Below are 27,780 nucleotides of genomic sequence, written 5' to 3' on the forward strand. Positions count from 1 at the left end.
GGGAATAGAGTTTAAATTTCTTTAAATCATTATATTTTAAGTTTAGTTATTTAGTATATATTATAGTTTTTTCTGCTCAGCAATATTCGACTTTCATATTTAGCATAGGAAATACACCCTAAGTATATAATCAACATACTAATACTACATAATCCTCTTGCAAAAAGTTATTTTTTAAATAGTTTATAAATTTATTTTATAGATTGAATAATAATTAACAATGTTATTTATTTTCAGATATTATAGTATAATCTAATGAATAGCATGATAAACAAATTACAATGGTGCATTAGACGAGATTAAGAAAAGAAATCATCTGGCCGAAGGAATTCGTGAACGATCGTTACTCAGTTACACATAAGGCGAGGTCAAAACAAATACTAGTGCCGGATTATATGGAAGACTTTGAACATATGATGCCTGGACATAGTTACAAATGAGTTTAAATAAACGTGTGCTTAGAAATCGATGAGTTATGAAACAGTGATACGCTCAACATACATACAAAGCTCTCCATATAACCCTATCTTAAGTATTCAGTATCACAAACGAGAAATAGGTAAAACAGTAAAGTATCAAAAACATTGTGTCCCATATCAGTCGTGTTATTTGTGCAATGCTATTATAATAAACAGTAATAACAAAATTTCGCCTTGAAGTGTAGCTCAAAAGTTGTTTGTAACCAAACAGCCTCCGGCAGACATATAAACAAGTGTAATAAATACGTTACATTCTCTATTTAAAATGGACCAATCATGGCAGTGACAGTTAAATCAGTGCTGTCATTGGTCAATTTCTACCACTCTTATATGTCTAACAGACGCACTTCATAAGAACTGAGATGCTATTTCGGAATCTCGAAGGATCATAGAAACGACATTTAGTTGCATAGTTAGTCCTAAAATAACAAATCGAATGTTCGACATTCGAAAATAGCAAATAGACCTTGAGATTGTGACCTCAAAGGAAATTATACCATTCCTTCATAGAATTAGCGACTCGTAAAAATGCTTCACTAAATCTATTTTAGTTTAATATACCGTTATACAATTATAGACATTAATTGAATAATGAACAAGGATTATTTTGAATATTTAACGTTCAATCAAAACTGTTTTGCTTTTGCTTCACCTGCCAGACGTCGCCAACCGATCACGCAATCGCTCGTTCTACGACGGATGTCCATCGCTACCGCTGTACGAGCTACTTCTGATATGGTCTCAGTCTCAAGACAGTCCATACGTCTGATCTATGATACGACCTCCCTACTCGACCTACTGACTTGAGTCCACTGTCGACACTACTACATATTACTTCCCAAACGATACCTGTCAATCATTTTGGCTTAAGGTAAATATGTCGGTGCATTGTGGGAAGGTACTGGTGATCTGCAACAGTTGAACGTGCAAAGTTTACAGTGTCGAATGTGTACGCAAGCCTCTGATATGTGGGATGATGTGTGTGTAGCGCTTCGGGCCGTCCGTCGCCGCCCCGCCCGACTGGTACAAAACTGGAGCGCACATACATATACGTATATTATATACAATGTACAATACAATATGATAACGCTATAGCTACAGATGCTACGGGGCGGGACGCCGGCGGCGGCGAGGCTCCTGCCTCACGCGTCAGAAGGTAAACATTCTCACAATAATGTACATCATAAGTCGCTCTATATATAATAAACATTAGACGAACGCGCACCACGCTCGTTAAAAACATAATATACAGCAGAATCGTAGCACTCTTTCGATTCAATAAAAAAATTGACTAGAAAATTTCAATTCGCTATGAGCACTATGTGTGCGTGGAGGGCGAGGAGAATATGTCGGCGGCACGCCACGCTTCCGCCTCCTCCTCCGCGTCGTACTGCTGCAGGAACGGGTTGGTGGAGCTGTAGCGCGGGCTCAATCCGCCACTTGCAGCGCTTGAATTGAGCGTTACCGCAAGGCCGGCTGAGGTGCCAGGGATGGCGGAACGCGGAGACTCGCGCGGCGTTGTCTCCCGTGGTGTCATCTCTCGTGGCGTTAAGTCTCGAGGTGTCAAGTCGCGCGGGGTCAGGTCTCGCGGCGTCATGTCTCGCGGCGTCATGTCTCGCGGTGTCAGGTCTCGTGGCGTCAGGTCTCTCGGCGTTAAGTCTCGCGGTGTAGTTTCGCGCGGTGTCCGCGGAGAGTCACGCGGGGAGGCGCGAGGGGAGGCACGAGGAGAGTTCCTGGGTGAGGAGCGCGGGGAGGCGGCGCGCTCCGGTTGCCTCAGGATGGACGAAACGGAGCCGCCATGCTTGATGGTGTCCGCCGGGCTGTGACTCCCGGAGCTGCTACTGGGAGAACCGGGAGATGAGACTGTCACCTGCCGGGAGCGAGGAGGAGCGGGCAGAGGGCCGCGCAGTGGCGACTGCGGACGATATTGGCCGCCCCTGACTGATGAGAGAACCTGCAATAAATTATACAAAATATTAAATATAATTCTTAGTTTAAAGGTTTGGTTGACTGGGAAAAACAATGTACATACATGTGCGGGCGGCGATCGGTCGGCTCCGTGCCGAGCCAAGAGAGCTGGCGGCGGAGATGCTGCTGATGCTGCCGCTGGAGGCCGATATGGACTGGCTGAGGGCAGAACTCGGCCTGCGCACACGTTGACAATTATTAAAGTTTGTTTCTGTTGAATTAAACTTACCAAATATAATCTACCATCTATCAAATCATGTAAGGCTTCATTGAAAGCGGTGACTTTCTGTTGGGAAAGCATGAGACTTTGATTCGTATTAAAGTAAGTACTAAAAATATCAACTAGTACAAGAATAGAGACCTTGGGGTAGGGTGGCTGAGCCCGCTTGCGATGCACTGGCTCTGTTTCCACGCGGCCCGGTTGCTGGCTCGCCGCGCCGAACTGTCTACAAACATACATGCGTTAAGGTACCGCTTAGCCATTAGTCTGTTGAATACATTTGGTACATACTACAACTTTGCTTCTCTGAAGTTATCAAGTAAACTTTGTGATAAGTTGTTAAGGATGCCTTTTGCAAGGTTTCGCATTTTTTTATAAATCATCTTCAGAGATTCAAAGTTTCGTAGAGAGCATAAATTCATTTCGTGTTTTGAGTATTCCTAAAAAAGTTGAATATTTTTGAAAGGTTTATACTGTAAACGTTTAAAATGTTTCTAGTGATGCTTATTGCCAATAAATGACTGAATTGATAATAATTTGTATAATTTAGTTCGAAAAATATAGTAATAAAAAATTAACACTGATTAAAAACAAACGTCAACATGCAAAATAAATCAATCATACAAAGCTTTACAGGTAAGTAGCAAAATACATGCAGAAAAGTATATCAGTACAAAATAAAATAAGATAATGATAGAAATCAGTTGGTAGGTCGAGCATACAAAAAGAACCAAAATGGATTACACTCAATTAAAAAATTAAACCTTTCGAACGATTCTAATTATCTAAGACTAGCATAAAACAGGGGCAGGGGATAATGAAGTCTTCTATAGACGTGCTAACTAAATAATTATATTTAGTGTATGGATGTATGTTGTATGGGTATGGGATGATATTGTATGGGTATGATGGTAGAAGCAGATGTCTACCGGTCGTGCTATGATCGTTCGTTGCGGGTCTCGGCGGGTCTACATTCGGTGCTCTGTGGCATTGGAGATGACATTACCTGAACGTTTGGGCGGGGGCCATATTTGTAGTAAACACTGTAGTACGTGTATGGGTCTTTTATAGTCTAGTTCGTTAGGGGGTTGTGAGTGTAGCATGAGAGGCGGCGCAAGGGCCACGGCGAGGTGTTGTGGCGACATCTTATTGCGGTCCTGTGCGGCCACCACCAGAGCTAAAGCAGAAATACAACAATGAATCATAAATTATCATTATCAGCTATTACGTTTTTTCTCCTCAGTTTATTTTTATCTTGTTTTTTGTACCTACTTCATATCAATTACCGTTATGACCTCCGTAATTTAACATGAATAACAACTACTTAACAACGATACAATAACTCTATCGCGATCAGTACCAGGATCACTATGAAGTCTTCTTTTACTCTTGCTTCTCCACCCACTGAAATATAGCTATTAACAAAAAATGCTGAAATTAGCAAACCTCTAATTCAGTTTTGTTGAACTCTCACTGAAATTCCCAATTTATTTTTTAATATCTTGCAATAAGTTCGAGAGGTAAGTTCATATTTACCTCATTTTCTAGTTATGTGTTCATGAAAAAGCTGAATATATTGTTGTATAACATTGATGTTTCATGTTTCGGAAAACAAGTTTTATAATCAAAGGATATACCTAAATGATCAAGCAAGAAGACCAGAGTAGCGCGCGCAGCTCGAGGCAGACATTCCACAATAGATGCCATCAGGCGAGCGTTACCTTCCCGGTCGTCTGGGAGACATACCCCTAGAACACGAAGAAATAAAGTCAAATTCAAGACAAGGAAAACATGATTATGACATGTAAAAGATTAATTATATTTGATGAAGTAAAAGGTGAAATTACATTGAGTTAGAAATACAAATATCGAGCCGTTACTTGCACTGTTGTACAATACAAGAAGTTTAATAAATAATGTCTTTCTAGTATACAATAAATTAAAATATTAGATTAAATATAATACAAATTACAAATAACATTACCGAGAGCATCTAATGTCATTTGATACAAGCACCGACTGAAGAGTGGTTGCGGCAGCTCCCTGAGGTAATCCTTGAGGAGGCCAGTGATTACGTTTATATCAGGAACAGAATCCGGAGTCAGCTCGACTCCTCGAGCATTGCGCTCGAACGCTTCCCGCAAAATTCGCTTTTTACTCGCCGCACCGCACAATCTGTATAGACCTGTGAATAAATTCCACAAAGAATGCATCAATATGGATTGACTCGATGTCCTAAATTATCATTTCATTGTCATATTTTTCTTCATCACAGTCATTCATCAATGTGCTGTAGTCCTCCACATTTTTCCACAATTGAGTCAAGTTTAGAGCCATTGTTATTCTGTTAATAAAAGTGTAAATAACAACGTACCTATGATATCCAGGCCGCGACGTTCAATCTCCTCGACACAACGTCTCACAATAAGCGGCACGGGCGGGGCGTGCGAAGGGCGCACCTCCCGCGCTACGACCGACTCCAGCTCGGCGCCGAAGAGCGGCGGCGGAGCGAGGCGCGCCGTAGCAGGACGCCGCCGGAACAGCTCGTTCGGCTCCGTGTGCCGTAGTCGCACGTACAGCGTGCCTCGAGGTTCCAACTGTTTGTCAAATTATAACATTCTCCTTTTATCCATCCTGGACAAACCTCAATGGTAGACATATCTCAACCACGTAATATTCTTTGGAAATTTTCATTAACATCCTTAAAAAAATAAAGTCTACACATAAGTCATTGTAATTTATAGGTTATATTTATTCTTTGTCTTCACCTTTATAGCAACCTGATGCAATGGCGGCGAGACGTTGAGGACGTCGGGCAGCAGCGCCAACCCACGGTAGCACAACTTGTGACGGTGTTGCGGGTCCCACGAGTACACCAGCACGTCCAGCTGCCGGTTGTCTACCAGCTCCAGCTCGAACGACTCATCCCACTCGAAGCTTAGCTCTCCCGTGCGCACCTTACGACATCAATACTTTTAAAACAACTGAGGAAGAAAACTATGAAATTGTAGTCACTAAAAATAACGAAAAGATTATTTACCACAGTCCTAGCTTTATGGACTCTGTCACATTCCAGCACACAGTAGAGGTCTCTGGGAGTGACTGGCGGTTGTATCGGCGCCAGCGGGCCCGAGGGCGGGGAGTCAGGTGAGTGTCCCGTAGGGTGCGTCCGCAACTCCCGCCCCGCCACCAGGTGTATCCAGAGCATGCCCGATAAACCCCCGCCCGACAACCGGGAGAGTCCTGTCATCGAAGAAGACAGCCCACCCGTGCCAGGCTTGTCGACTTTGTATTTAACAAAATCTGAAAAAAAAAAAAGATTAATTTGGAAAGGTATTGTTACTAATACCACTACTGACTTTTTAAATATATTTAACATAGGTGCAGTTTTAACACGTGGACGAATTTGACACCCATTCATTTTAAGTTTCCTAGCTATTAAAACTGTCTTTGGCCAGAAAAACCGATAATTCGCAAAGTGTAAAAAAATAGAAAACAATAAGTTCAAAAGCAACTATTACGCACCATTAATATTAAAATCCAAAACTCGCTGGTGTCTTGAGCTGGGCGTAGGCACGGGGCTGGGGTTGGGACAGTTAAAGCGGGACCCCAGCTCGAGCAGCTGTCGCACGCGGCGTGTCGATGGTGAACCGCTGGGCCCCAGCTGCTGCGAAGAAAGTGAGCGCGCCGGCAGGTGCCGCGGCCGCTCCATGCGCCGCGCCAAACCCAGCGACGAACCGAACCGACTACCGCTCTCCATCTATATACATACAAAAGAGACACTTATTTACATGCTTGTGTCTTACTACCACACTCAGATTGGTTAATTGGTCAATGACGAAGGTCGAGAAGGAAGGCTCCCTATCCATAACCCTACTGAACAATAAAATGAAGTACAGCGTGAGAGACTCTATCTCGATAGGGAGAGCTACTGTTAAAAGTCCTTTGAGTAATTTGGAGCCTTTAATATAAATTATTTTTTCACACTTTAATTCTAAGAAGATCTAATTTAATGATCATATTGAATTATCGTTTTTAATCTAGATATACGATACATACATTCACATTATATAAGTTATATTGTAACTTAAGCAAAATTTTATACGCCTTTAAAGCAAGCAAAAGTGATGACAAAATATTAATTGCAACTAAAGTTTTGCTTTAGAATATCCTGTACGCAAATGAATACAACAAATAAGAAATAATGCCACAAAGTTAAACTTTTATTGGTTTAATGAAAAAAGAATATTAAAAAAAACATCAGACGAAGTAGGTGATTTTTAATGCTGTATCATAACTAGAAGAAATTTTTTTTATCCATATAAATTTTATTGGAGATATTTATTATATAGCGTATAATCCTATAAGCACATAAAACACATAAATATATACAAGTACTTTAAAAATAAAACAAAAATAATACTTACGTTTTTGAGCGCGTCGTGTATATTTTCAGCGGAATAGTGTGTAGGAAGGCGAGGGCGTAGTGTTTCGTAAAGTGCACTAGTTGAGGGCGCTCGTGACAGCCATGCACGGTACTCATCGGATGTGAACACTGAAGGCGAAGAAGGCAGACGACCTGTCATCGATGAGGCAAAATCATTCACAAACATCCACACTTACCTCCAAGGCGTATATATTTTTGGCATTAATAATATCACACATTTTGTGATTCGAAAAAAAGTAAATGGTGAAATTAAATAGCGGAAATATAAAGACATTTTTATTTAACAATCATGAATACCTCTGGAAGAACGAAGGTCTAAACGCGATGAAAGTGGTTCGGGCTCATCTTGGAGAACGCTACCAGCACGTCTGGATAAGCCCAATCTGATAGATAAATATAAAACAAAATTTCAATGGTAGTTTAAATGAAGAATCATAAACCGATAAAACAAAAGTCACCTTTGGCCTGTTCCCCTAACATCTCTTGGTAACGAGTTGAATTTCGATCCGATATCTCTTCCCAAGGTACTGCTCCTGTAGCCACTAAGACCCGAATAGTATGGAGTTCTAGTAGGAGCTGTTGCTTCCGTATCCGAAGAATAATCCAAGCTTCGATTCCTGCGCGTCGTACCGAATTTACTGCTGTACGAAGGCAATCCCAAACCAGTTGTACCATATCCACCTCCTAGAGTTGAACCCAAACCGGAACCGGTGAGTCCAGCTCCGAGTCCTGTGCTCGACAATCCAGATCCCACTAAACTGGATCCAGTTAAGCCGCTAAGGCCAGTTGTTGAGAGACCGGAAGGTAAGCCTGATCCACCGAGGCCGGAACCGGATAAACCAGTTCCCGTTAATCCACTGCTTGGAAGAGGTGGACCCGTCATTCCAACTCCACCATATCTATGGTTGTATCTTGACAAACTTGCTGCTGCAATCATATGAGAAGGTAAATAATATTTAAAACCTTTTAAGTGCTTCGAAACCCAATATTGGATTTAATTGGCAAAACTTTTGGTTTACCTCCTCCAGTAGCAGCGGAAGCCTTCAAGCTGGACCTGAGCAGCGAGTGCCGGCCGAAATCGGAGTGAGTTTCGGCGCGTGGTAGCTGCTGCTCCGAGCCCGAGCGTGGGACTCGCCCGCCGAACCGAGTGCTGGGTAAATAGATATCCATACACACAACAAATTTGTTTCTTACAAAAGTTATATACATTTACAATTAAAATGATTTTCAATTGATGATTACTTTTATGTTTACTGACATTTCCGAATTAATAAAAATTGCAGACACAATACTTTTTCTTTTATTGGACCTCTTACCTTCCACTGTCCTGGGGGTAGAATGAGTGCACCTTCTCCGCAAGACTCTCTAACGTGTTGGGGTAAGAGCGCTCGTAGGGCACGAAGTGTGTTGCCGTGGACTTTGGCTGTTCGGTTATAACGGGTGGCGGTGGACGATAACTGAAAATTGATTAAAAAATCGTTTTTGTTACTAAATCTCATTTCAATAATATTCTGAGGCTAAATTTTGGAGATTCTTCAAAACTGATTCAGTAAAGAAATGTTTTCATCCATAGAAATATCATCCAGTCAGCTTTCAAGATTATTTCAACTAATACGTTTATTTTAGACATATTTAATTACCTCCAAGTGGAATGATCAGACGGTGGCCTTGAATTATAGTATAGATCGAGGGGCGTGGCATCAGGTGAAAGAGTCCCGAGCTGCAATCTGTTCCTCTCCTCTCGGCCGTCTCCAACCGGACGCACGCCACCGCCAGGCCCACCCGTCGAACGGAGGGTTCCGTGTCTGTGATATCAAAATATATTCTGAACTAAACTTTAATTAAAAATCAATCAACTTAATCACAACTGCCCTAAGTATAAGCAGAAACTAATCTATTAGTTTTATTAATATTGTACAAGTTCTAAATTCCGTGGTAAAGACAATGAAAATAATTGAAACGTTACTTCAAATTAATGGACAAGTTTTTACTGGTAACCCACTTTTCAGTCTTGAAAACAGTAATCAATAGTAACATACCTAATGGCAGTTTAAAAACAAAGCGAAGTTAGAAATGCTTGGTAAAATAACTTACTGTGAATATAGGCCATCAACGCGGTCTCTGTCTCGTTCGTCATCGTCACGGCAGTCTCTCTTCAGCACCACAACAGGCGGTGGCTTGTGCTCGGTGCGTGGCAGCGACGGCGAACCCGGCCCTGATTTACCTGCAGTATTAGTGTACACTCATAACGAAAAGAATTCAGAGACAGAAAAGAAAAAATGAAGTGAAAATGAAATAAGTAAAAGCAAAGATAAGAATAAATTTAAATAAAACGAACAACTATAAATTATACTGTTGTTACTGTACACAATTTTTTAATTTCAATTGATTGTGGATCAAGACCTTACAGAATACAGAGTTAAAGTCTAGAATTTAGACAAGACAGTTAAAAACCGGTGTTTTCGCAAACACGTTCCTAAATTCTCGTATTAATATTTTATTTTGTGTTGTTTTAGTTTTTTACTTTCAAAATAAAGAATGAATCAATTCAATCCTAATAAACATCGTAGTTAACTTTACAAGTTTACCTTTCCTCTGTCTTGTACACAACAACAATCTTCTTGGTATCGACATAATTATGACTACATCGTCTAAAGACATTCGCCTGACGTCCACCAAGTTCACGGCTAAGATCTCATCACCGACTTTCAGACATCCACTGTTGTACACTGCTGACTCGAGAGCTATCCGGGAAATAAATACTCCGTCTGTCCTCCCTCCGCCATCCCCTTCCCTGATGTACAAGCCTAGGGTCTGACCAGGACGCTTCACTATCTCCACCAGTTGGACTATATGCCGGGTGTCCTGTAAAATGAATAAAAAAAGTTTAGCAAAGATGTTAATAAATTTATTAAAAAGCTTCACATTACAAACACTCAAAAGCTTCCATTTTTTTTCTATACAACCTCCTTTTGTAATACAACTGTACAAGAATATAAAAGCGGTCCTTTCGACAACAGCTACAAAAGAGCGCAATTGCCAACCGCAAAGTGCTACGATATGTAGACGTATGCGGTCCAATCGACCGAAGGATCCCGGCGTTGCATAGCTAGACGCGGGAACAAACTGCTAGCATACCAACAATGCTGGTCTAGATTGCGTACATTCCACGCGATCTAGGCCAGCCCCGAACAATAGGTCTGAAGCGCCGCGCTCTTTTAACCGATCTCACCTAGGTTACGTCGAAAATTCGGGTCAATAGAGCATTGGACATTACTCGTTTTAATGTTAATTTGACAATGTTAAATTTTGAGTATTTTACTTAATGAACAAAAGATGAAATAGAAAGTTATTATTGTTATATTAGTTTTTTACAAAGGGAAAGATAGTAAAGGAAAAGTAAACAACAAATTCACTCTTTCAAATTTATTAAAGCTTAACACATTTTAGTGATAGAACCACTATCTTGATTTGTTTTGAGCTTGGGTATGTGTCACCAGATTAGTTATCGTATGGATAACATTCATTTGCAAATGTTTAAAATATTATCTGAACTTAACATCATTTCTGTGAATTTAGAAGTTATTTAAAATTACATTGTACATTTTAATTAAGAAACAAAATATGAACTAAGATTATGCTACTTTTGGAATGAAAAAGAACCTAATGTAAAAATATTATTCAATTCGTTGCCAAGATGGAGAATCATAATAAAATGCAATAGCGTCGCGACCATGTTTTATTCCAGAAAAGTAATCTCGCAGTTTCCTTAAATAAACGACCGAGACGATTGCTTGTGACAAATCAATAAAACTTTTATAAACTAACCCAATAATAGCTTAGATAAGACATCTCGTTTTGCTTCTCATGATATCGATTGATACTTCTTCGTAAAGGAATCCCATGTGTCGGACACGGATTAAATTAACATGTAAAAAAACATCAAGATTTCGAGCATCGAACTCTTGCTTGCCCGCTCGGCTCAGGCAAAACGTGACATGAAGTCATGCTTTTTCATTTCATCGATACATCATTATCATGTCAAAAAGGCAAACGGTAAACGGTAAAGTTATATACTGATAAAAGTATGCAATTTTAAGGATTTCATCTGTTTTATTGATATTAAATCATCACCATTAGCTCACTATACGTCCCCACCGAGGGGCCCGGAGCCTACCCAACTTAGGAGTGACTAGGCCATAGTCAATATATAATATTAAATACAAAAGTTAAATAAAGGATGTCCCATAAGTAAAGAGACAAAACTGAGTGTTCATATCGGCCGAGTAAAATGTTTTCAAAAAAGGTTTGGCAAGCTATGGACGAAAACGGCAATGTTTCCGAACCATTTATCTGTACACGGTCTATGAACTCACAAATTTATTTTCGAGACTGTATTATGAAGCGATTAATACCGTTTATAGACAAGTATTATCGGAGGGAAGACGTTGTATTCTGGCCGGATATGGCTTCGTGTTATTACGAGTCTGAAGTCACTCGATATTTGCAATCTATGGGCGTCGAATTCATATCGACGCAAAACAATACTCCAAATGTTTCTCAAGCTCGAAGTATCGAAATGTTTTGGACTCTGTGTAAAAAGGAATATATAGAGTATTCAGAAAAATCAAAAACGTTGACATCTTTCAAACAAAGATGGACTATATTGGCCAAAAAACTTCTTGAAAAGCAGTTATGACACATGCATGCATTAATTTGAGAAAAATCGGCTATAAAGGCATCGCAGGAGCAAATTTGATATGGATTGTATTTTTATTATTATTATGCATAATTTATAATGACACACTGAACAGTTGACATACAATTTTTCACACAAAAAAATTTTCATTCAATTGTCTCTTTACTTCTGGGACACCCCAGTAAGCTTACAAACCTGAAGGGAGAAGAATTTTTTGGCGGCTTCAATGTTGTTTCGTCCGACTTGTCTCAACTCAAGTATCCTCACTATCATCTCGCCACGACGCTCCACCGCCTGTGAAATAAACAATTGAACCATCTTCTTATTCCACTTCATTATTCTAAGACTTCTTTTCAATTCAACAGAATAATGGCTACGCAGTAATATGACTTTCAAATTCAATTTCCATTTTCTTTTATACTCGTTAGCGAAGCATCCATAACATAAAAATTCTTTTGAAAATAAATGCCGATAACTCAAGGTTGTTTACTCTTTAGTCTTAATTTTTTTGATATATTATTACATGTCAATATAAATAGATAAGTATCATACAAGAAATGTAACAAGAAAGACGAACAAGAAAAGGTTAAAAAAGATGACTGGAAAAGATCTAGTTTTAAACGTCTATTAATTACAAAATCCTTTTTTTTTAGCTAGTATTTATAAAAGTGTTCACACGTTCTTCTAAATACAATGATACGTTTTTAAATGATTACATTAAAGTTCCTTTAATGTAATCATTTAAAAACGATATTCTCTGTTCAAATCTTAGACGTGTTATTAATGTAGAGGCCAGAAGCAGTAACAAATGTTATTTACCTCGAGCGCCGCGGCCGTGGTAGCGTCGTGGTCGTTCTCGACCATCTCAATCTGCCTGAATATTTCATTGCTCACACCCGATACCTGAAATACGATCCAAACTTATATCCTAGACAGTCTGAGTTTATTTGAAGGCTTTCGATCCGATCTGTTCTGTAGACTTTGAGTATATTTTAGGCTTCAATAATTTATATTATTTAAAGATACCTTCTTATCATTTAAAGATACGAAGATACTCGCTTGTTTACTACGTTTCAGTATAAGGTTACAGTTGAGTACAATGTAGGCCACACACATTAGTTTTGAATGAACCTTGCAAATATAACCGATCGTTTGCTTGCAAATTACGAAAACCTATAGTATGTGATTTACATAAGGTGTAAGAGACAGTGAATTTTGTTTTACTTGCAGGGGATTTGGAAGCAATAAGCGTCAAACGGCAGAGGTACCTTTCGGAAGTCCGGCTGCAGCACGCAGGGCGGGGCGTGATTGGCGCGCGCCGGCTGCGGCGGCCCGGGCGGCGCGCGGCCCGGCGACGCCGTCAGGTCCGGCGCCGCGCGCCCGTTCTCCTAAACATAACCACACCTCATTAATACCTCCACAAAGAAACTCATCATAAAATTGGGAAATCAGTACCTGAATAATAACGTAAAATAATTTTAACTCGAACAGCTAATAAATTGTTTCGACTCGTTTGCGGTTGCTAGTACCTCTTGATCGCTTATCGTCTTAATTGCGCGTCTTTTTCTTTAATGAAATGAATTAGGATTGAGCTCGTCGTTGAACACTTTTAATAGAAAGAAAAATGCGGATGAAATTTTTAAACTCTTGTTAGTATAAAGTGTTACGTTTTAAATAGTATTAGTTAGAAACACGATCGAACAACGATTACTTAAATCATTTCAGTTGTTTTTAAAGTTAAATTAATAAAATGTCATAGGGTCATACATATTTCTATGTTAGTGTATTGCATGTCAGTTGTAAATACAATTCAAACGCTATGCATCTAACCTCCCTGTGTACCGCTCATTCGTTCTATTGTTAAAAGTAGGTCGGGGGCGGGAGATTGCATCTCCACCACAATATCGATATGGGATGCGTCCTATATTGTATTTAGTAATTGGCATGTCAACCTTCGAATATACCACAGAGTAAATAGCTAATAGCCACAGAGTAAAGAGCATTGTAAAATATAAAAGGCGATGATATTATTTTTAAACTGTTTTTAATAATTTTTACATCTATGAAATACAATTTTAAAGATTTGCTGATTGGGATTTGGAATCCATTTTAAAATACAGGTTTACATACATAATTGGTATTATTACGACCCTGCGTTTCTATCTATGAATGGATGAATGTTTGTTTGAAGCTATCTCCAGAGCGTGTTAAAGGATCTGGATGAAATTTGGCATGGATATAGAACAGTCTGGAAAAACACATAGGGTATTAAGTTTTTTTTAATTCCGCGCCGACTGAGTTGCTGGCGACAGCTAGTTAATGAACAATGTACAATCCTCGATTCGCTAATTCTCCTTGACCTTTTTATAAAAAATGGTATGTTCCTAAAAAACCAAACTCTTATAACTACAAAGTTAACAATCATCATAAATATCGTCTTTCATTTGTTACAGTTGGATTAAATCTTTCCGTGACATTTCATTTGCTTTGCGAAATATATTATAGTCCTTTCGTTAACATAAAGAAAAAAAAAGGCAATTGGAATACCGCCGGCCAACCCTTTTCATTCAGGAGTTATTACTCAACAAACGTAACTCCGTCGGCTTATTTCCGTTCCGCTCAGCCATCGACGGGGACAAATTCCCGCATCCTATTTTCTTTCCGGTCTGGAATCAATGTATGCGGCACACTTTGGCGGATAATAAATCATGAAACTGTATTTGCAGTAACGTTTGTTATTAAAATGTAGGTCGATGAAATCGTGAATATCTGAAGTAGAAATACGAAACAAAGGTTCACCTACTGCCATTTTACTGCAACTAGCTGTCGCCCGCTATTCCGTCCGCTCGGAATAAAAAAAATTAATAAGTAGCCTATGTGTTCCTCCAGACTATGATCCGCATCTATACCCAATTTAATCGAGCTCTCTTGAGTCGTTCTGAACAACCTTCTAACAAACATTCATCCATCCATCCAAACATTCGCATTTATAATATTAGTAAGATTTAGAGTAGTGAACAGAGAATTCGATTTTAATTTATGAAAAGGCAAACGATACGGTGACATAGATGACTTTCTAACGCGACTTTACAATGTTTGCTTCAATCAGATCATAACCATATGAATAAAAAATAATAATACAACAAAACAAAAATCAAGCTATTTATAAATTAAATACATTCTACATTAGATAAAGAAATTACCAATGTATATGAAAGTGTTTTTTTTTTTCTATCAAAGGGAACGCGGAAGCATTAACAGGAAGTCATTTGTTATAAAAATGGGCGCCTGTTTTAAAATGCTACATCACAGAGACAATATAGGATACCGCTGTGAACATAAAAAGCGTGAGCACAACAAAGCAGATTGTTGGGCCTTTGTTGTTTTTATTCAGTTACACAAAAGTAGGAAAAAATAACATTAAATATAACTTGAAAATAGATTAGATTTCATACTAATAATGTAATAATAATACTTGTAATAGTTTCTTTGTAAATGTAGACTTCTTAATGAACGATGGTCGACTAATTGTTGATTTCTGAGACCAAAATCACAACATAAAACATATCGTTATCCCTCTCGTTATCTTTGATCATATATGTTTTATACGGGGGTTTTGGTCTTAGAAACCAACGATTAAGCGCCGATTATTAACTGAAATAAATGTATTGAGGTGAAAAAAATCATCGTGCACTTTCGTATCTTCTAAGACCAGACCAACCAAGATTTGAGCTAGTTTTTGTTTGAAAAAGGGATAAGCTACTAATATTATTTTTTATTTCCGCCTTGCAATATAAGCCTTGCCTTGCTTAAAAGCCGCCTTGCAATATGCCAGATGTTTTACTTTTTTCTCAGTACGTGAGAAGACTCTAACTTTAATAAAAGTCGGAGCAAAAGATGTTAGTACACACTGAAATTCGATATTCCGTCACTTTCGGAAGCTTCTGAACTCGAACCAATTTCATAAATATGTCGAAAATATATATTTTTTTATTCCAATATTCAAAAGCGAAGATAATAAGGATTGTTCAGGACTTTTTAAGGCTTTCAGATAAGTATCGCAACCAAAAGATTCGAAAAGATTTTTAACATTAACATTTACACAACCCTGAAAAAGCTCAACCATAATAATGTAGCATAGTACTGTTAAGATAGTACTCCCGTCAGTCTAGACTGTAGACAAATTCGACAAATGAACAGTTTTGTTTCCGTTCCATGCGAATGCGTGGGAAATTTGGCGGTCGATCGAGTGCGGAGACGGCGAGGGGTCGTTCGGGGGTCGGGGGCCCTGACCTAGTTACTCTTGCCCCGCCCCCGCGCCCCCTCGCGTACGCACGAGGTCACTGTACTGCAGCTGCAAGCCTCCGAATGCGGCAGAGGTGAGTGGACTTGAGCTGTGAATACGAAATTGTCTCGCATCTACGCCAATGACTTCCCCCGGAACTTAGATGATAAAAAATCACACTTGCTACCCCTTAGAAAAGGTCAAAATCCGATTTTGGCATAACTTGTGTATAGCTGTTAGTTAACACTCATTCAATCTTAGGTACTTTTGGTTACGTCTAGATATATTTGACTTTTTCTTTAGTACTCTCAGACATCATACAATTTCCACTTAATTGTTATCGTGGAGTTTTGCTAACATATATATTTTACTAATAAAACATATTAATAGAAAATGAAGTAAAACAAATGTAATCACTCAAAGATTTGAAAAAATATACTAACGTAAAAAAATAGGTCAGCTATGAATTACAGGCCCAACCTTCTCACAGCAGTGGCTTTGTTGTATTGAATACAATAAACAGTTATGTGTGACTACGAAAATGATACTGTTGTTTAAGATATTAAAAAAAAACGCGAAGCAACGAATAAAAATGTTTAGTGAGATATAATTTGTTGAAGGAAAGTTACAATACTTTTTTCATACTTGTGACATACCTATATGTATCTCATAAACATAAAAATTTCATTCAAATTATCAGTACTCTGATTCTCTTTGAAATAAAGAATCAACAACATGTAAATATTAGGTCCTTACATATGAAATTGGCGTTTTGTATGGGAGGAACAAAAAGTCGAATATTTTTTAATATAATATATTTAATTAATCAAAGTATGAACCATTATTTTCTATGCACTTTTGCCATCTCATAGGTAGTTCATTGATCCCTTTACTAAAAAAAACAGTCGGACGGGAATCAATAAAATCTTTGAAGGCGATTTGGACTGCCCCATCGGAGTTGAATTTTTTCCCTTGCAAGAAGTTATCCAAATTTCGAAAAAAATGGTAATCTGTTGGAGCAAGGTCCGGGGAGTACGGAGGATGTCTTAGACTTTCCAATTGAAGCTCTTCTAATTTAGTAGCCGTCTGTTGCGCAGTGTGTGGTCTAGCGTTGTCGTGAAGCAGCAGTGGCGTGGAGCGATTGACCAGCCTAGGTTGTTTAGCCGCTAGTTTTTCCATCATGGTTTGCAATTGCTGACAATAGACATCAGCCGTAATAGTCTGGCCAGATTTGAGAAAACTGTAATGAACAATACCGGCACTAGTCCACCAAACGCTTACAAGTAACTTTTTTGGGGTTAATTTTCGCTTGGGGCAGGATTTGGCTGGCTGGCCAGGATCCAACCATTGCGCTGAGCGCTTCCGATTATCGTAAAGAACCCATTTTTCATCACAGGTAATGATTCGGTTTAAAATACCTTCATTATTGTGCCGGTTTAGTAATGTAACGCAACAGTCGACGCGCGTTTGCCGGTTTGCTTCAGTCAATTCGTGTGTACCCACCTTTCGAGCTTTTTAATCTTCCCAATTTGCTTCAAGTGAATTAAAACAGTTTTATCACTAACATCGCAGCCTGCAGCTAACTCAGACGTGGTTTGCGATGGATCCGCTTCCACAATAGCCTTCAACTCTTCATTATCAACTTGAGTCTCAGGCCGTCCACGGGGCTTGTTCTGCAGATCGAAATTTCCAGAACGAAAACGTTGGAACCAAAAACGAACTATGTTTTCTTTTGCAACACGACCGCCATACACATCATTCACCCTTCGAGTCGTTTCCGCAGCACTAGTGCCACGGCGGAACTCGTACTCGTAAATAATACGATATTTTAAGTTTTCCATTTTGTAAAATGAGTGACGCAAACAGAAAAAAACAGAAGAAAAAAAACAAATGAATGACGGTCATCGAACCACAAATACATGAGTCTATAGCTGTACAAATTTGAATTTGGAATTCCTTACCAAAGAGGAGAAATTCGTGATTAAAGTAGCCAGTACGAAAAACGCCAATTTCATATGTAAGGACCTAATAAATGAAATAATTATTAAAAGATTTAATTTAATAATTAAATATTAACATGTTTCGGTGGTTGCATATCACGATATAAATAAAAGGACAGTGCGAAAGTTATTATTTGGACTAATGTTGAATCACATATTTTATGGTGTACCTATCATTTTAATTGCATATACCTCACGAAAAAGGCCGCCAGTTTGCAGTCCGCGATTCTTGGCAAGTTCTTCCAAGAATTTAATTAGAAAACTTAAAAAAGTCGAGATGAAAAATCACATTTCAGTTAAGTTTAAATGATTGCTTCAAGTAGTCACTGAATTCCACTTATAATATATCATTAGGTGTTTGGTTAATTAATTCACAACTTTTAAGAGTTAAAGAACTTAACAAGTCGATACAAAACCGAAAAAAAAAATTAATTCAGTCAAAAAAGATTATATTAAAAATTATAGATAATTTTAGTGACTACCTATTTTTGTGATGTGATAGCAATGATGTCATAAAATGCCACGAGATCATGGACATTTGTTTCGGATACCTCAAAAAGTATTTACATTTGGAATTCCAGCTGAGTCTATCGATACTATTCAAATAGCAATAACGTTCAAGATAAAAACCGAGGCCTACTTTATTTCAGACAATCTGTTAGATTTTCAATTTCCAAACGTCACATTCGCCCGCCTCAGGACAGATTAAATACAGTTGCACTGACGTAAGCTTCATTTTGTCTAGATTGGAGCTAAAGGGAACTAGGATTATGTTATGGAAAATGTTAGAAACAATTTTTTTTAACTTTGAAACTAAATGTTTCAGTTTCAGTGAGATTATAAGTGTTTAAAAGTTTTTGGGGTTTTCCAAACTAGATTTATTTGTCTAATATTTAATAATGGTAACAAAATGAAACTAAATATATTTTAACTCCACGTGTACAATACAATACAATACAATACAATATATTTCATAGTAAAGTGCTGGTGAAATAATAGACTGCTGTTTACCCGTTACAATTTAGCCGGCCTGATAGTATTAGAAACCTTTGCAACTCCATGGATTATAAGAGCTTACTAAACGTATAAAGTATTTAAGTGCTCACAGTACATACATACATACATAGAAACTAAATAGATTTTTTTTTATTTAGAGAAATTAAAAACTGACAAATCGTACACCTTATCCTTAACACATACGAAAATTTCTCATTGCTATTCAAATATTAAACAAAAAAAAAATACATCAATATAGATATAATGGATTATATTATGTCATTTTGAGGTATATTTGGCAAAGATATCGTATATCCTTCAGCGACATTGCCACACGTATTGAATAGTAAATTTCTCTCGTACTCAGTAACATTTTCTGGATACGCAAACAAGTGAAGTGTACAAAATTCTTGACTATAGCTTTTAAAAGGACAGTTTGTTCCATTAAATTAGATAATTATGTATACCATAATAAATAAATTAAGTAAATACAACAAATTTAAGCTTAATATTAGTTCTGAAGTGTAAATAAAAAGAAAAAATAATGGTTTATATAAAATTGAATTATTTACGACTATGAAATATCTGTACTACGAAGAGGACTTTTTTTCTAAATTAAAAGAAAAAATGCGCGAAAACATTTCCGGAAATACTGTTTTATAATCGATAACTAATTAATAAAATATATTACCCTGATGATATAAACCACATGGTTGTTAATGGATCCCAGATTCACCCATCACTAACTTTCGAGGTGACAGAGGCAAGAATTAAACTTAAAGCTAACCAACAGCTTCCCATTTAAGTATTATAGTGCAGATGTACAATGTGTCCTGACCACAGCCACTGTATCACTGTGGATATTATTTACTAGGATACAATTTGAAAGTGTGTTTAATTACCTATTAAATTAAAATAGTTTTTACAAATATCTTCGTTTTCTTTTATATATCCATTTACGATTAAATTTTGCACACCTTTGATCAAATATCTGATCGCATAACTTTTTATCCTTCAAGTATTAGCGCAAAGATCAGCCTCCACCCTTTGTAAATCTGCAGCTATTGGAAATACCTGAGGGCCTAACAGAAAATTTGCGTGAAAGTGTTCGAAACGTCATCGACAAAATTTGTATTAGATTTGTACAACACCCATGTAAGGCGTAATATGCAACAAAAAATGTTATATGAATTTTGACATATTTTATCGATGAAGTTCTGAAAACCCATATCGCAAATATTCGTGATAGACCCTATGTTATCTGAAAAGAGCAGAAAACTTGAGAATAGAAAGTTTGGACATATGAGTACTCGTGTATTGTATGAACACTTTGAGCTTCTCAGTGTTGAACAGTTAAATCAGAGAGAGTCTCGTTAACGGCCTCCACAGATTAAAAAAACAAGAGACGGCCCAAGACGAAGCACTTAAAAAGACGCTCGGGGCCGCGGGATCGATGGGCGGCGTACGCCCGATCGATACTCTCGTACTACCGCCTCAATGGAGTGCGCGCGCAGCCCGGCTTACGTAACGCGCAGCGCCGACACCTGTTGCTGATACTACCTCCCAGATATAACTCGACAATATAGAAAAGCCCGCCGAGATTCTTCCGACCTAACAGAACGACACGCCCATACGTTTCGGTCGGGTAGCCGGTGTCATTGCACCGAGGCAACCTTCGACGCTGCACTCAAGGGTGCATAGTAGGGGCCAGTGGTGTGTAGAAGGGATGATAATGATCTTCGTTAGAGTTATTGGTCGCCTGAACACCGAACCACTTATTGTTTTGAGCACGGAATTGACGAGCACTGGTACAAATGCTTACATTGCTTAAAACTTAACCCCAGTCACGCTTGACTAATTATCCGAATTGATTAAACAATACTCAATGTAATTAACTAATTGTATAAATTGTCTACAAAAGTCTGGCTTGCATTGATATGTCTGATTATTCTATCTCTATGTATAAAGTACTAGCTAGGGGCTAGCGTAAATTATATTTTTAACCTGCGCTATTAAGGCTTAAAAGCTTCCGAAACATAACGTAATGTGTTTTTACCGCAAGCGGTTTTAAACATATACAGAATGCAATTTTAAATTTAATACACACACGCTCTTTATGATATGGTTTAAGTGGAATTATTTTAGAAATTTATTTCACAAAATTTGTTTTAATACATTTCTTTACTACACCAACTACTCTTAGAAAAACAAAAAGTCAGCCATAAATAGATTTTATGCACGCTTAGCAACAACGTAGAACATCGAGCAAGCAAAAATGTTTGGCTTCTAAACGTCAAAGTTGTAACGCCCAATAAAACTTTCCTACGGACCCAAAGCGAGAAATGAGTTAAAGTTAAACGAAACTTGACTTCTTAGAAATGGCGGGGGAATGTAATTTAACGCGGTTCGTTTATCAAGTATCTCTCAATCCTATTTGAGTAATAAGATCACTTCTAGCCACGCCACGTTACAAATTGACTGAATTGAACATCTTTTTGGGGTTAACTAATTACCTAAATATAACAGAGCGTCTAGCAAGAATATTCGTGAGAATGTTTTCGTAACGTCATCGACAAAATTTGTTTTAAAATTTGTCCAACAAATAACCACAAACCTCATACAAATTTTGACATATTTTGTCGATGCCGTTACGAAAGCGCGTGTCGCAAATTTTCGTGCTAGGCCCTCTGAACCGCCTTTTACTTTGTCACGATCAATGTTATCCTAAAATGTTTAAAAATATAAAGTAATTATTGATAAATCTTCGTAAAATCGTGGTGGCAATTAAATATAAATGTAAGGCGTATACATTAAAATGGTAATCACCTTTGAATGATTTAATGGCAAATAATTAATTATTTCTAAAAGTTACTGAAAAGATATATATTTTTTACTTGAAAAATCAATTTCATAAAATACCAAACAAGCCACACGGAAACACAATAATAAAGAAAATATGGCTCTCAATATGTATGTATGTTTTATCATACAGAGGGGGTGAGGGTGAAGCCACGTCAAGACCGGAGGGGGGTGTCTAGACACGCGGCATTTGAGCTGGGACCTAGGAAGATTAGCCGCGACCTAACTTGTCACCGCCACTGACTGACACTGACTAGCCGCACTAATGCAACTTTAATCTACTTTATCGACAGAGTTTAACAAAAAATATACAGACGCACCCAGAGTCGCAATAGTGGGCACTAAGGGTGATCATTCGTTAGAATAATAAGTTGTATCTTTATTTATAGCTTTTTAAAGTACAGTTTTCTGTCAATTAAAAAGTAGGTTAAAATACATTCAAAATTCAAGACACTTTCATTTAGAGTTTTTTTTTTTAAATAGTGTATATTATAATTTCGTCTTATGTTAAAATTTGTCATTCCTTAAAAACCCTTCTAGCGCTAGGATCCCACTGACCAAGGGTCTCGACACCGAATGGGACAAATGGTAATTAATGGTGTAAATAATAATAATAGCAGTTTCCCGCGACTGCGTTTGTGTATAATAAAAAAATATAGTAAAAAGAACAATGTTATAAGCCTATGATACCCGGGGATAGTGTAACTTCCCATCAGTGGAAGAATTATAAAATCATTTCAGTAGTTACAGAGCCTGTAAAGAAACAAGCTAACAATCAAATTTTTCCTCCATCCATACAAGTACCATTGATAACATTTTATTCAAGTGCATTGGATAGTTTCAAAGACAGTGCAGTGTAAAATTACAAAACCAATTCATCGTAATATATTAAAGTTACCAGAGTATCGTAGAATTATTTAATTATAATAGTATCGTAGGGCAATACATCTCAATTATTCCAGTTATTGAATTAGATGTAACAATGTTAGCACGGGACGTCGACACGCCTGCGACGACGAGCGGCTCGAAAATTAATTGCATACCCATCCAATTTGCAATTAGCTGCAGTAAATAAAATGTTAAAGATAGACACCACGCCTTTCTTATTCGAACCAGGCCTTTATAATCCTTTATATTATAAAAAAAAAACATCAAATATTTTAAAACGTAGGTTTTTAGGTCAATTTTAATGAGACATTTTTAACGAGGTTATACTGATTGATGTAAAATTTAATTTGGTACTAATTTCTATTATCCCAAGAATCTATTCAAAGGAAAAAAAAGAATATTTTCACACATAGTAAGCACATTTTTGAGGTTTAAAAATTAGTTGTAATTCTAAGTAAAAAGTTTAAAAATTGGACACAAAGTCAATTAATTATAATACGAGTATAATAAATTATTAAGTAATTTTTTTTGGTATTGAAAACTTTCATTAAATAAAAAAAATAATTCATTTTTGAATTATTTTCATACTTTTGTGGTTTCCTTAAAATACGTTACAAAATGTTTATTATCACAGTGACAATTTAACCAGACATTAATTGGTGTAACATGAAAGCTTCTTATAAATAAAAGCGTTTTCGATTTTCAAAGCTATTATAACCTATTAGAAGGGTTGTCCAATTTACGTCACCACTGTCATTCGTCAATAGAATTAAGTCGGTCAGGCGCCAGTCTAGACGAAAAGGCCTTGGATTCCTAGATACTGACAAGACGGGGTAGCGATCAAGGCTCACGAATAACTTAGCAATAACTATGTATGTTACATAAAACGTTCTAAATTCAACGAGACATTTGGTGAGGAATACTAGAGAATGTCCAGTTTGTGACGTAATGCTTTTTTGAAAGTTGAGTTTATTTGCAATACAGCGCTCATTTGTTAATTTTAAACTGATTATATCTCAGTATAACAGCAGAACTACGTTCACAATCATAGTACATCTTACTAATATTATAAATGTTTGGATGGATGGATGTTTGTTTTTATCTCTAAAATGGCCCAATGGATCTGGATATCACGAACGGATAGGCTACTAATTAAGTTTTTTTTTTTAATTCCGTGCAGACGAAGTCGCAGGTGACAGCTAATGTTAGATATTGTACGAATACCAAGGTACAGGTACTGAAAAAAGAAAAAATTTTTTGCTTAAAATTTCTTAAAGCTTACAGAATTGGTGAAACAGATTATATAATTTAACATTTTTCATTCTGGAAATCCCAGTCAGTATTTACACGTTAACAAAGGCGCAGTGAGTCAGCGAGCCGTTTCATTGTTTCTGCATAAAGGATCAGTCGAACCTCTGTCGACGGCTAATAAAAAAAAAGAATTAGGATTTCAAAAAAAATCATTAATCTTACAACCAAAATTAACCTTCTGCTCTAATTATAAAACGATTCAGTTCACATCTTAAATGTTAATAAACTCTTAACATGTAAATTAAAACATCAATTACTAGCCGATATTATAATAAAAGTTATTGTTTGTTTCGGAATTATTCAAAAACATGAGAACTGACTCTTTATTTCAGTAATAGAAAGCTCTTCCAAATAGCTGAGAACAAGCTAACACGCAGTACAAGTTTACTAGCTGCCGCCCGCGACTCCGTCTGCGTGGAATTAAAAAAAAAACTTAATACGTAGCCTATGTATTCTTCCAGACTATGTTCTACAACTCTGTCAAATTTCATAAAGATCCGTTGGGCCGTTCCGAAGATACCTTCAAACAAACATACATCTATCCATCCATCTAAACATTCGCATTTACAATATTAATATGATTATTGTGTAAAATAAATTATGTTGTTAATCAGAATTCAGTAGGCAGAAACAATATGTCGTATTATGTTCAGACACAGTCCGAGTAACATTTGCAAGAAATAAAAACGATCATATTTCTCTTTCAATAAACTAAGTCGGCACCGAATGGTACGGGATTAGACTGCCTCAAACAATTTATAACCTTTAATATCTTCCTAACTTAATTAATAGCTCGTTCATTGTTTTTTATTTATTGAAATAAAACACGTATTATAACCAAGTTATGTATGAAAATGCCTTTTTCTATCTTTGCGAATGTATTTCTAACAAATTTTACATTTGCCTCGACAATACCATAATATCTAAATTTGTACTTGGACTTAGCTACTGCTTTTATAAAGAAAAAGGATGTAGATATAGTAAAAAACTGCAATTTCTATGTAATACGCAAGCAACACATTTTATTCATGAACATTTGATTCTTGTTAAAGACTTGCTATCAAATTATTTAAAAAGATATCTCGGAAAATCTTATTACAAAACCAATTTCATTTGATACATTCGTGTAAAATTTTTCAAATTATCCTTTTGCATAAAATCCAATTATTATTTTTATTATTATTATTGCTGAATGACTTCAGAAGTTTCTTATTTAATTTTAAAGAAAAATAACAAAAAAAAAATAATTTTATGAAGTATTAAAATCATATACACATAAAATAACACACACACTTCTGTGACTTAAATGTATGTAACGAAAGAGAACATAAACCTCTTTGCTCACTTGTCACGTCCTCGCACTTACAACTTTGCACATTCATATTTCGCTTTACACGACCCAAAATGTTCTTATGAAGCTTTTAAATCTTGTAAAAGTTTGACGTCACCTGTATAACGAGAATACAGTTAAAGAATTAAATTCCCTTCCCACTTGAAGGATCGAATGTCATACAGGAAATTGTCACGTTTTAGTCACGTGTGTATGTTTTATTTGCTATGAAATGTATTCATTCTATAAACCAAGAAGGATATGTGACCCTGTGGGCATAAGTCAAAATAAATTATGATAGCTTATTAGTTTACATGACTCAGGATGGCATCCTGTTAATGTCAAAAAAGTGTCACAAGGTCCGTTTCGTACTGTAGCTGTCATGTCGCTTTAATCTGTTGTAATATGCCATTTCCTATGCCCATGTAGGTTTCACATATTTTCAGACAAAACTAACCGCGATAGCTAACTTTCTTATCGGGCAAGATATCCTTATTTGACTATAATTGCATTGTAAACATCAAAATAACATTTCACCAAAATTAACGTTCTCAACTTGTACATTTGATTGAGAAGTTGAATGCCGATTAAAATTTCAATAAATTTAGGTCAATTAGCACATCTACAACTCAACCATTGCCTACAAATAGACGTTTTATTAAAAACTACTGGAGTGAATTAATAACTGGGTCAGTTCAATGATTCTACGTCAGACTGAAGCGTAGGCCTACCATTGTCCAATCTCGAGTCCGCTATTTTCTACAACATTTTTATTTAGGCCACTGCTCACTGTATTTTGTAATAAATGTAATTCTAACTAAAGTAATAATATTACATTGAGTTACAATTGACATGTAAAATGTTGCGTCATTTAAAATGCGATAGCGAAAAATGATGAGAACGAAATCCAACAAACGTAATTTTATGTCTTAAACATATTCGAGAATACATTTGTGAAAGAAATTATAGGGTGTTTTTGTTAACAACATCCTATATTTTCATTTACTTTTTTGAGCTTACAAAAAGAACTTAGAAGGCGTTTATTTATGCTATTGAACTGAAAAGGAATAAACAAGATTGTTTGTTTAAATACTCATTGTACCACAAGATAAAACGTAACATAAAAACGTAAAAAACCTGAATATGTATCTACTTTTAAGCACCGCTTTGAGTATTACGTTTTCGCCAATCTCCAACATTCTACCGGAAAATCCTTTGACGTCGCGCGTAATGACGTGAAATCGACTTTACTGCTCAGTAAATAGAGTTGATTTTCATCTTTTCTCAGGGAGACTCATTAGGCCGCCTACAAGCGTCGGCTCCAGACAGCCACGCCCACTTAAGGTCTCTCCTGGCTCAATAGATTTAATGATACGAAAATCGTTGATTTACTTCTAACTGATTTAATTCTGGCAATTAATGGGAGACCACAATTGATATATCACAAGGCTCCGTTGTGTAATTAAGAGTCGGCAGACATCTAATCATTAGAAGTTCGAATAGTGATGTTATTTATTACCCACTCTACCATTTTACAGGAAAGGGACTCTATCTCTCCGCTTCTTGTATATTAACTCATACATTTTTTATTTTTAAATGTACATAACAAATTAGAAAGAAATATCTACTTTTTAACCTAAATAAATACGTAATAATTTAAAAACATACTCTAGAAGAAATTACTGTAAAATAAAAAATGAAGTGTAGAATTTATTTTCAATTTTTGGGATGCAACAGCTTTCCTTATAATAATACTAATAAATTAGCAACATTTCATTGAGACTACTTTTTATATTAAACGCTATATAAATTAATTCGTGAGTTATTGAAAAAATACTTAAGAACCTTAATGTTTTCAAGTGAAACCTCATAGCGTCATAAATCTTGAAAAGGAATAAAATGTTCCGTTTTAGCACAAATTTCCTTGCGCGTCTCATTCTCCAACTCTAATGAGGAGCGTTGAGATCTAAAAATTTGGTGCCAACTCGAAGTCTACAGAGCTCTAGAGTGTATGAGGAACGCCGGATCTTAAAACTGGAACGTTAAAACATTATTGATAGAATCAAACAAATATCAACCGTATCGTTGAAGCAATAAGAAAGCGAACGGCATAAGAACGATTGCAAACTGTTCACTCTAAAGCGCCAAATGGTGTTGTTGATAGAATTTTTGCGATTCCTCGTTGCAAAGTGCTTTTGAAGTCGATTGTAACCTGAATTTTGCAATTTTAAAAGAAAATAGATCAAAGGAAGAGCCGGTATTATTTTATGGAATAAGTACCATTCTATACAAAAATAA

The 27,780-nt window shown here is 36.7% G+C and overlaps 1 protein-coding gene across 1 annotated transcript in view; it reads right to left on the reverse strand.

The window, feature by feature from the left end:
* Positions 1–289: 289 nt before the first annotated feature.
* Positions 290–27,780, reverse strand: part of LOC106716536 (rho GTPase-activating protein 100F) — a 28,708-nt gene continuing 1,217 nt past the window's right edge. Inside the window, exons 2-22 of the mRNA XM_045678392.1 lie at positions 13,082–13,201; positions 12,633–12,716; positions 12,009–12,107; positions 9,703–9,979; positions 9,209–9,338; positions 8,755–8,919; positions 8,431–8,571; positions 8,134–8,264; positions 7,573–8,041; positions 7,412–7,497; positions 7,095–7,246; positions 6,193–6,427; positions 5,708–5,970; positions 5,436–5,624; positions 5,042–5,264; positions 4,652–4,852; positions 4,305–4,415; positions 3,674–3,844; positions 2,809–2,889; positions 2,512–2,624; positions 290–2,433 (exon numbers count right to left, since the gene is read on the reverse strand). Of these exons, the coding sequence (XP_045534348.1) occupies positions 1,798–2,433; positions 2,512–2,624; positions 2,809–2,889; positions 3,674–3,844; positions 4,305–4,415; positions 4,652–4,852; positions 5,042–5,264; positions 5,436–5,624; positions 5,708–5,970; positions 6,193–6,427; positions 7,095–7,246; positions 7,412–7,497; positions 7,573–8,041; positions 8,134–8,264; positions 8,431–8,571; positions 8,755–8,919; positions 9,209–9,338; positions 9,703–9,979; positions 12,009–12,107; positions 12,633–12,716; positions 13,082–13,201 (4,077 nt within the window). The 3' untranslated portion in view covers positions 290–1,797. The remainder of the gene's footprint in view (positions 2,434–2,511; positions 2,625–2,808; positions 2,890–3,673; positions 3,845–4,304; positions 4,416–4,651; positions 4,853–5,041; positions 5,265–5,435; positions 5,625–5,707; positions 5,971–6,192; positions 6,428–7,094; positions 7,247–7,411; positions 7,498–7,572; positions 8,042–8,133; positions 8,265–8,430; positions 8,572–8,754; positions 8,920–9,208; positions 9,339–9,702; positions 9,980–12,008; positions 12,108–12,632; positions 12,717–13,081; positions 13,202–27,780) is intronic.

The sequence above is a fragment of the Papilio machaon genome, chromosome 6 (assembly GCF_912999745.1).
Source record: "Papilio machaon chromosome 6, ilPapMach1.1, whole genome shotgun sequence".
Classification (NCBI taxonomy): domain Eukaryota; kingdom Metazoa; phylum Arthropoda; class Insecta; order Lepidoptera; family Papilionidae; genus Papilio; species Papilio machaon.